This window comes from Raphanus sativus, unplaced genomic scaffold (assembly GCF_000801105.2).
Source record: "Raphanus sativus cultivar WK10039 unplaced genomic scaffold, ASM80110v3 Scaffold3591, whole genome shotgun sequence".
Lineage (NCBI taxonomy): Eukaryota > Viridiplantae > Streptophyta > Magnoliopsida > Brassicales > Brassicaceae > Raphanus > Raphanus sativus.
In genome coordinates this window covers 1-10,455 of record NW_026618897.1, presented here as the reverse complement: position 1 = coordinate 10,455, position 10,455 = coordinate 1, and the positions used below count along the sequence as shown (strand labels likewise).

General features: G+C 36.7%; 2 protein-coding genes across 2 annotated transcripts; one reads left to right on the top strand and one right to left on the bottom strand.

The window, feature by feature from the left end:
• Positions 1-2,391: 2,391 nt before the first annotated feature.
• LOC108819538 (heptahelical transmembrane protein 4) lies at positions 2,392-4,348 on the bottom strand. Its single transcript, XM_018592598.2, has 4 exons — positions 4,171-4,348; positions 3,715-3,973; positions 3,394-3,637; positions 2,392-3,144 (listed from the first exon to the last, which is right to left on the bottom strand). The coding sequence occupies exons 2-4, from the start codon at positions 3,963-3,965 to the stop codon at positions 2,491-2,493; spliced, it is 1,149 nt and encodes a 382-aa protein (XP_018448100.1). The 5' UTR covers positions 3,966-3,973; positions 4,171-4,348; the 3' UTR covers positions 2,392-2,490.
• Positions 4,349-5,769: 1,421 nt separating this feature from the next.
• Positions 5,770-8,504, top strand: LOC130506723 (probable amino-acid acetyltransferase NAGS2, chloroplastic). The gene is made up of 9 exons (XM_057001406.1): positions 5,770-6,299; positions 6,377-6,464; positions 6,542-6,750; positions 6,837-6,988; positions 7,062-7,512; positions 7,588-7,685; positions 7,760-7,871; positions 7,939-8,098; positions 8,171-8,504. The coding sequence occupies exons 1-9, from the start codon at positions 5,925-5,927 to the stop codon at positions 8,386-8,388; spliced, it is 1,863 nt and encodes a 620-aa protein (XP_056857386.1). The 5' UTR covers positions 5,770-5,924; the 3' UTR covers positions 8,389-8,504.
• Positions 8,505-10,455: the final 1,951 nt, after the last annotated feature.

Below are 10,455 nucleotides of genomic sequence, written 5' to 3'. Positions count from 1 at the left end.
CCTTCTTAAACAGTGAAGATCAGAGAAACCAAAACTCCAATCAATAGACGATGAAATTAACTACTGTACTATGAAGAAAAACTACAAGAATCATAGAAAAAGGAGTTTCAACGAAAATCCTCGCATCGCTGTTATAGACGAAGAAATACTAGCAGAGCAACCGATTTTTATATGTAATAAATTTCTTGGATATAATTCAAACGTACATGCAATATTGCGAATCATTCAGATTGCATTAATCTTTATACTTCTTTTTTTTTTTCTTCTCTACACTTCTTTTAGTCAACGAACTTCTCTTTTGCTTGAGGAAAAGACATCAGTTTTGATTGTATATATATCATTGTCCTTAATTACGTACACCGCTTGTATATACATGAAGCCGACGGATACGGGTTAGGTCATATTTCCTATATAAAGTTTAGTTAAATCCTTTAATTAAAGTCGAGGGGCCAAAACTTTAATAAAAGTAATCTATTACCATTTCTCTTTTTAATAATTGTCAATTCGACACTTTTCATGGATATTAAAAAATTTGTATAATAAACTAATATATTTTTATTTAATGTATGATTAAGTTTAAATAAAAATTTATTAGTTAGTCAAATTGGTAAAATTAGATTTAATGTACAAAATTACATTGAGATTGTAGAATAACATTTTTGAAATAAAATAAAAAATTTAAAATAATATTAATTACGAAACAAAAAATATAAAATCATCAAAAATCGTAACTTCAATAACTCTCGGAAATTTATTTACCACTACCAAAAATGAGCCATATAACGACAACTTTGTAAATTAAAAAAAAAAACTAAATGTGTTGCTAAGTCATTTTGATATTTTTGTATTCTATCTATTTAATAAAAATGATATGTTGACATTTCTACACAGATTAAAAAAATTATTAAAATTTATTTAGTTTACTATTAATTATATTTATTTGACCAAAAATATTTAAGATAAATAAAATTATTTATATAATCAATGTAATTTGCAATTAATTTTCAGCTGAAAACAGATATAATTTGCATTGAAATTCTAAAATAATATTTTTGTGAAGCAAGAAAGAATGTTGAAATGATAATTATTATGAAACAAAAAGAATATCTGACATTCTTTCTAAAAAATATAGTTGTAAATATTTTATGTTTATATATACAACCATTGTGTATATATATATCACAAATCGTTTCTACATTACCATGAGAAGTTGTAATAACAGCAACTATTTCTGTTTTTAGTGTTGTAGGTTTTTGTATGAGTTAATGGATGCACACATATTTTTATTTAATGTGTGTGCGTGCTTACGTATGAGTTAATGGGTGGATGCAAAGCGACGTTATGCATCCACTAATTATGGCTTTTTAGAACTGTCTTTTCGCTTTCTATATGTTTGTGGTGGATACGTTCGTTGAGATTTACCGCGTGGCGTCATTAGGGTTCTCATTAGTTTCTAGGCGCTAAGCGGGCGGCGACCTAACGCCTACCGCCTAGAACGATTAAGTGGACGCCTAGATTATTAGTTAAACAGTTTAGGCGTTTATAAATTATAGCAATATATTAAATATATGTAATATTTTATATTTAATAATAGTAAAAACTATTATTTATATATGATAAAAATTATTTTCATAAGAATAAATATTACAATATATTAATATAAATTTATTAACAATAAATTATATATTATTTATTATTACAATATTATAATTATCTAGACGGTTTAAAGAGTAATCGTCACGGTCCTATAATGACTAGCAGCTAAACACCGCCTAGACGGCCGCCTAAACCTAAACCGCTTTTTAGAACAATAGTTATATCTCAGTACGGACAGATGTGTTTCGTGTATGTCCATGCATGCATATGGTCAATTCTCTATTATTCATGCCTATTGTTACGTGTCTATTTCTTTTTGCTTTACAACTTTAAGCTCGGCCGGTTTCTCGGGTATCGTTTGAGATTTTTTGTTTTCCGAGTGTAGTTCCATCATGGGCCGAGAACAAAAAAATGAAATAGACCAACTAACACCTGTGAATCTGTGAGTTCGAGTTATTCATCGTGTGGCCTGTATTGCATAGGGCCTTTATATTGGCAACTTTGGCCCAAAAATAAAAATTCAAGTTTGACTTTAATCTCACGTAACACGTTAACATGTTGGGCCTTTCAAGCGATATCTTAACACAACCCGCCAATCTAACACGATTACTATAGCCACCATGTGTTGTTTAAGACTTCTTTTCAAACTCTTCAAAACTCTCCAAGATCCTCCTCCCTCATCGACTTAATCTATTTCTTCTTATTCCGATTTTCACTAATGTTCTATATGGTGCAAAGCATGGAGTAAACCACCTTGTGTTAAAGTTATGGTTAAGCTTAGGAACAAAGGACAAGTGGAAAAACTAATAACATTTTCTTACACATCAAGACACTTTACACAATCCAATTTTTTTTCGTTTGATTAAAAACATTAGAAGATTCCATCAAATACTTTCAACATCCTTCAATGTCTCTCCACTTGAGATACACAAGCCCTGCTCTATAATGTGTGAAGGCACCGGCAACCACCAAAACATGAAACAACTGATGGCTATGTCCAGCTATATCAAACTTACCAGGCATCCATCTCTCAGGGATCCTAGTCGCATAAACCAAAGCTCCTAACCCGTAAAGCAAACCCATCAAAACCTCATACCCCGTCGTGTGAAGCGCCTCGGGCTGGTCCCAAAAGATGATCAGCTTATGCAGGATCGGCGCGGCGCCGGAGAATCCCATTCCAAAGAAGAGAGAGGCCCTCACTACACGAAACTCAGGGCTCTGGAAGACGGGTAGGAGCGAGACGAGGACAGTGGAGATTCCCAAGATTGTAATGAATCCTAAGTAGAGGTTGCAGAAGAAAGGATCACACATGAAAGAGTAGTAGACGGGAGGGTAGAAGGAAGTGGAGATGAGAGCTGCGATCCCAGCGTAGTCAAGCCTAAGCATTATGTAAGAGACTCGCTCTGAGTGACAGGAGAGGAGGTGGCAGGTGCTGCTTGCTAATAGACAGAACATAGCCCCGCCTAGGAATGCGTAGAAGGGCCATCGAGTGATTGGCCTGAGGATCAAAGGAGCTATCATGTTTGCAACATCTTCCTTCACTGAATGCTGCAATGCAATTTACCAAAAAAAAAAAAAAGATATTAATAATTTAGTTTTTTGAATATTAATATTTAAAATCCGTCTAGGATCTAGGGCATAATATCCGTCTAAAAGCTATTATACTCCCAACTATAAAAATCACATAAAAACACTATATAACATGAAAATGTTACGGTATAGCGGACGCCAACACCACATTTTAGAACACTGATTCATATCCTTTATAATAATCAAGAAAGATTGTGTCTTCATTACCAGAACACACATGTCAGTGGAGTTGGCAAGAGAGAATCTGTCAGGGAGACAGTTATAGAGAAGCTCCATGAGATGCCACTTAGAAGGAGAAGAAGGAAGGCGAGACATGAGGTCAGAGTGAAGTTTGTGAAGATCAGTTTTCCTGAGGAGATGAGGTAAACGGTGCTGAAGATCCACAACGCTTGGGACTTTGGTAGCTGTGTATATAGTAAGTGCTAGAAACAGGAAAAAACCAATCAAGTGCCTGCAAAATCCCAAAAATACATTTCAAGATCTGATAACAAAGGATACAAAACAAGAAGGGTTGAATCAAAAACTTACGTCCAGACATTCAAGGTCTCGTTGTGGATGGAGAAGATGCTGAGGAGGATGTGTTTGAGGGGCCATTCGGAACGGTAGTGGCCCAAGATGTACTCGTTGTCTCTGAGGTAAGCAGGCAAAGCGTGGTACTCCACGAGTTGGTACTTGACTTTCTGCCATAGTCTCTTCCCTTTCACGTTTTTGTGTTCTTGTTGTTGTTTCTTCTTCTCCTTTGTTGTTGGTTGTAAACGTTCCTTGATCTCTTCTGCCATTTTTGTCTCTATCAATTCAACCAACACATATGTAAATCTAATTCAAAGGTGAACCAGTGCTTTATGGTAAAATCTTGAGAAACTTCCGAAGAACTCGGAGCAGAGAGATGGAGTTAAATGTGGAGATTGAGCTAAAGGATCGTGCTTTTGATCTGACATAAGCTTTAATATAGAAAGGGTTCAAAGGAAATTGAGAGAAGATTACCTTAATCCAATAGTGTGTGTTCAAGAGTTGGCGAGAGGGAGATCACCACGAGCAAGAGAGAGGGAATGAAAGTGGATCAAAATAGATCTTAAGGGATGAGAGAGAGAGAGATCCTGTTTTGATACGTTAGGCGAGAAAACGAGAAAGAATGGATGAAGAAGAGGAGGAGGCTCTCTGAAACCACAAAGAAGCTATTATTATATTTGTGGTTTGATATTTTTACATCTTTTCAAATTAGGACCACTTGTTTTTTTTTTCCTGTTTCCATATATTACCGTGGACCCCTTTTATATTTTTATTTTTTTTTGGGTTTGGGCCAAGAATTTAGTTTTGATGTTTCGCCGTACGAGGAATTTGGAAAACATCGATTTCGATTAACAAATACAATAATGTTTGTTTTTTTTCTTTCTCGAGGTGTTATAATTTATAAGATAAGTTAAGGTATTTGGCGCGTAAATTATACGAAAATAGATGAAATTTCTGATAGAAACTACATGAAAATGCTATCTAACAAAAATCAAACAGTTAATCATGCAATGCTTTCTTGAGTATTTGAAGGGAAAATAAGGATTGATGGTGACTCCATCGCGACATACATAGTGAATTGTTTCAGTGATAAAAAAAGTCATAGTGAGTTGTCTATGTATGATTTGCATAAATGAAGGACCTAACAGGTAACAATCAACATAATGAAATATCCACCGTGCAGGAGTGAGTATCTTTAGGTGTCTCGTGGGAATATTATGTACTTTTACTTGATTCGGATAACCAAGAGATTTTCGTGTTCTCTTTTTTTTTTTTTTTTAACTCAACAACAACTTTCCATTAACCAATCCAAAGTTTACAATGGCTTTTCAGCCTCTAAACAAGAACTCAACCAAACAGGCACAATAGAATACAACTTAGGGACAATTGACGTAAACGTCGTAGTCTCCTTCGCTATCCTATCTGCAACAATATTACCACTTCGAGGGAAGTAAGCCACCCCATACCCCACGTTACTCGACAGTAAGGCCTCGATCTCTTGTATGATAGGCTTGAGTCTTGGCCAGGTTGTCTCTTCTCCGTGCAGAAGTTTTGTAAGCACCTGAGAATCTGTTTCAAAAGTCACACTTTTATAACCGAACCCAGCCAATGTATAAATTGCCCATCTTAATGACTCTGCCTCTGTGTTCTCTTTGGCTTGTTATTTTCCACGTTTTAGTCTTATGTCGGTACGTAATCCCAAAATATACACATTGTGACGATTGTAACTTGTCACTCTTTAGTCATGATTCACTTTATATAAAAGCTGTATCATGACAGGTTTGATCAAAAAAAGAAAAAAGACAATATACGAACATTCCTTAAAGCCCAATCTAGTGACACTTTAAATGGGCTTACGGGGTTTATACAATTTTAACATTTAAAACATTCCTCAAAACTCTACTCTAGTGACATTCCTTAAAAGCCCAATATGGTATTACATTAAATGGGTTTAGCCCACTAGAGCACACAAAAATATTCACTAAAAGCCCATTTATCAGTGAACACAACACACCCACTTTCCCTAGGATGCAGACCGAGATTGACTATAGTGTAGCAGGAGTGACCGGTTGAACCAAATTCCAATCATTTCATTAACATGAATGGAACAACATTGACCCCACGTGAAGACACAAACTCTACCACCGCCATCTCCGACTCTATACCGTCGTCTCCTGCCGGATTAATTCAATTTTTTTAAAGAAAATTTGAGCTGAATTCTCCTAAAGATGATGGAGCGAGGAGCATTGTTAGGTTCCGCTTCTTCTTCAAACTTGTACGTTCCTTTCCAATTTCGCCAAACAAGAAGCGAACCTTCGTCTTTCAGACCGAACAATAATAAGCTGAACCCCTACCCGGTTTTTATCTCTCCATGGTTTAGACCGGTTGCTTCTGTATCTTCTCTGTCAACGAAATGCAATATGTACGACTACGCGACGAGGGCAGGCGGTGATGTGGAGGCTGAGCATCCAGTTGACGACAAAGAGTTTGTGCGTTGGTTCCGTGAAGCTTGGCCTTATCTATGGGCCCACCGTGGCTGCACCTTCGTCGTTGTTATCTCCGGCGAGATCATTTCCGGCCCTTACTGTGATCCCATTTTAAAGGTTTCTTTTTTTTTCTATTTATGTTAAAGATGCACACAAAGTGTTCGACGGTTTGTTTCAGTTAAAGCTGTGTGCAGGACATTGCGTTTCTTCATCATCTGGGAATAAGATTTGTGCTAGTTCCTGGAACCCAGGAGCAAATTGACCAGCTTTTGTCTGAGAGAGGTCAGAAATAGATAAAACCTTGTCTCTACTTTTGTCACAATGTTGGGTTAGGAGCCTAAAAATTGGGTGAGTTGCAGGACGCGAGGCTACATATGTGGGACGTTACAGAGTAACTGATGAAGCATCTTTGCAGGCTGCTAAGGAAGCTGCTGGAGCAATATCAGTGATGCTTGAGGCCAAACTATCTCCTGGACCTTCTATTTGCAATATCCGTAGGCATGGTGATAGTAGTCGTTTGCATGATATTGGTGTCAGGGTTGATACTGGTAACTTTTTTGCTGCAAAAGTGAGGTTTTCTACTTTCTTCATTTGTTCGTTCAGTCAGACTTTGAATTTCTATGACTGATTTTATCTTGTTGTTGATGGGGACAGAGAAGAGGTGTTGTTGATGGTGTTGATTTTGGAGCGACAGGGGAAGTGAAGAAGATCGATGTAGATCGGATTTGTGAGAGGCTTGATGGTGGTTCTGTAGTCTTGTTGAGGAACTTGGGCCACTCAAGCTCTGGAGAAGTTTTGAATTGCAAGTATGCTCACTCTACTTAACCTTAAAAAAGATTTAGACTCTTCTAGTATTGACAGTCCTTTTTACTTGGGCAGTACCTATGAGGTTGCTACAGCTTGTGCATTAGCTATAGGAGCAGATAAGCTTATCTGCATTATGGACGGTCCAATTCTTGATGAGAGTGGGCATCTGATTAGTTTCTTGACACTCCAAGAAGCAGATATGTTAGTGAGAAAACGGGCACAACAAAGCGACATTGCTGCTAATTATGTAAAAGCTGTTGGAGATGGAAGTATCACTTATCACAACGAACCTCCTAACAACAACAACAACACCAACGGCAAGGATACTTATCCTTCTCATAACGGGAGACCACCATTTTGGGGAAACGGAAACCACACTCCAATCTTTCAGAACGGTGTTGGATTTGAGAATGGGAACGGATTATGGTCCGGTGAGCAAGGTTTTGCTATCGGTGGTGAGGAGAGACTAAGCCGTTTAAACGGTTATCTTTCTGAGTTGGCTGCTGCTGCGTTTGTCTGCAGAGTGAGTGTTTAATGAAAACCTTTTGTCTTGTTTCTTACCGGCAACTATTTTTATCTGAAACCGTTTGGTTCGAAGGGTGGAGTCAAAAGAGTACACTTGTTGGATGGTACTATAAGTGGCGTTCTGTTGTTGGAACTTTTCAAAAGAGATGGAATGGGGACTATGGTTGCTAGGTATACACATTTGTTTTCGGTCTTTATCGTTCTTACAGTGACTGTACTGATTGTTATGTGCATTTTGTCCACAGTGATGTGTACGAAGGAACCAGAGATGCCAAAGTGGATGATCTTGCGGGCATTAGACATATCATCAAACCCTTGGAGGAATCTGGGATTCTGGTTCGCAGAACCGATGAGGAGGTTAAACACAAACCCATCTCAGTGTTTTATCGTTTCCGCTGTTAAAAGATTTGATCTTTGAGTGCAGTTACTGCGAGCTTTGGAGTCGTTCGTGGTTGTGGAAAGAGAAGGTCAGATCATCGCCTGTGCAGCTCTGTTTCCCTTCTTTGAAGACAAATGCGGAGAAGTAGCAGCCATTGCAGTTGCATCAGATTGCCGCGGTCAAGGCCAAGGCGATAAACTGCTAGGTAAAAAACGTTTTAAGCTACCGAAAAAGCTAGAGAAAACATCAATGACACACACGAATCTGTTTCTTGCAGATTACATAGAGAAAAAAGCTTCATCACTCGGGTTAGAGAAGCTGTTTCTACTAACAACACGAACAGCAGATTGGTTTGTGAGACGCGGGTTTCAAGAATGTTCAATCGAGGTGATACCAGAGAAGAGAAGACAGAGAATTAACCTCTCTAGAAAATCCAAGTACTACATGAAAAAGTTACTACCTGACCGGAGTGGCATTTCAGTGCTGAGAATATAAAACAGCAAGAAAGCAAACTCTGAGCAATATTGTAATAATATTTCCATATTGTTTGATTCCGGATTTGTGACTTTAAATTCATTCCAAAACAACAGTAGCACCAACCGCTTTGAGTTTCTCCATAATCTTCTCAGCTTCTTCTTTAGTGAGACCAAAAGACTGCTTACCGGATGAAGTTATATTTCCCAGTTCGAACTCGACATTAAACTGACAAACAAATATAAATTTCGTGTTTAAAATGTTAACAATCAATTTTTCAATGAAATTAACATGAGTATCGTCCATAAAGAAATAGTTAAATAGGTTCAAGTGCCCTAAAAATAAACCTTTGCATCATGAGGATTAATTATGATATTCCCTATGAATTGAAGCATTTTGTAGTTAGCGATGAGTAATGGTCAAGTCGTGGTACAAGGGACCCAGCAAGGTTTCGATTCGAATTAAAGCAAAAATGGGACAGCCAGTAGATTTTTATTGTATTAATTTGCTTTTTGCATGACTTTATAAACAAGAAAACAGACCAGAAGAAGCTAGATTTTTGAAAAAAGATTAGCTTAAAAAGCGAAGCTAAAAAGATCGTACCATTAACATGGGGAGGCCAAAGCCTCGTCAAAAGATGAGGGAAAGAGAGTTGTAGTAAAACCAGCCACATATCTCAAAAGCAGTTCCCACTACTTTTCATATTTTATTTTCTTAAATTAAAAAGGCACATATATGGAAGTGTTGAAACGATGGAATCAATGGACTAACTATTTATCTCAATTACTATTTACTTTTTATGGGCTGTTCACTAAATAAAAACATGATGGGTAAGGGGGACATGAACTTTCTTAAGTACATGCATGTGCAATCCATTGAAGACATAACATATGTATATATGTACGTATACACGGATCACAAAAAAGATTGGTCCCTTTACCTCTTTTATAAAGCAAAAGTTGAAAGATGCATTACTGCAAAGCCAATACAAATAAATGGTATCCATTAAGAACGACAAATGAATAGCTATCCCGTTCTGAGTAATTAATCCCTCTCTTGCAGGATCGAAGAAATCTCACTCTCCTCAGACTCTCAAACTCTCATCAATATCATCAACCGTAAAGAGATGAAGACGGAGATTTTTGGAATCCTTCGAGACATCTACCACTCTACTTTTTCATTCAAGTCGATTAGTTTCAATTTCATTCCTAGGCTAAACAATGTCAGGGCCGACCTTGTGGCTAAGCAGGCCTTATGGGCCATTAACATTTCTTAATCAATTATAAAAGCCCGTTTGCACAAAAAAAAGAATGCTGATTATTTTACTTTTGTTCAATACATACCACACATCAGAATGTGAACGGTAAGAACTGTTAATAATTGCAATATTCAGGTGTTGCCTAAACGTCAAATTGCTTGCATTGCTTGTAGTTAGACACTAGCCACTTGCTTGTAACATAAACAATTTGTTTATGTTTACGAATGATCAAAAACAGCTAATACACTTTCAGAAGCGTGCATGCCACTATAATAGCTACATTCACGAGATTCCACCAAAAAGATTCCTCAACCAAAGTAGGAGAGGAATGTAGAGGAACCTCTTCACAAGAACCAGAATGAAATGAAGTAGAACCACCTCTCTTTGATCTATTAGTAACATGGAATAAATAAATTATATACCTAAATTCGTAATAAATCTTGCTGAATTTGAAGTGCTGCTGTAGCATTAATATACGTTCGTATCCATTATGAATTCTGAATTCCAGTTAATCGTTTATGTGATTTGCCACAAGATAAGAGACTTGGGTTACAATTAAGTTCTAGTTTTCTCAAAAAACAGTTTGCACTTGATGTAAGAAAGTAGTTTTCTTTTGAATAAATTTAACATATATTCAAAAAAAAAATTAATCATTCAATTTAACAGTAACTAATTCATATCAAATGCTGACTGACATATTAAAAAAATAAAAAGAAGAAAAAAAAACAGGATATCGTTTAGAGCTTATAGTGTACGAAAAATAACACCTTCATTACAGAGGAAAAATTAAATTCTTTAGCATAAATCAAACTAATCACAAAACTTAACTC

Coding starts and splice junctions, on each gene's coding strand:
- LOC108819538 (XM_018592598.2), bottom strand. CDS start 3,965: ATGGCAGAAGAGATCAAGGAACGTTTACAACCAACAACAAAGGAGAAG. Junction 3,638..3,714: donor GAGACCTTGAATGTCTGGAC/GTAAGTTTTTGA, acceptor GGGATTTTGCAG/GCACTTGATTGGTTTTTTCC. Junction 3,145..3,393: donor CCACTGACATGTGTGTTCTG/GTAATGAAGACA, acceptor ATTGCATTGCAG/CATTCAGTGAAGGAAGATGT.
- LOC130506723 (XM_057001406.1), top strand. CDS start 5,925: ATGATGGAGCGAGGAGCATTGTTAGGTTCCGCTTCTTCTTCAAACTTG. Junction 7,872..7,938: donor TTCGCAGAACCGATGAGGAG/GTTAAACACAAA, acceptor CTTTGAGTGCAG/TTACTGCGAGCTTTGGAGTC. Junction 8,099..8,170: donor CCAAGGCGATAAACTGCTAG/GTAAAAAACGTT, acceptor TGTTTCTTGCAG/ATTACATAGAGAAAAAAGCT.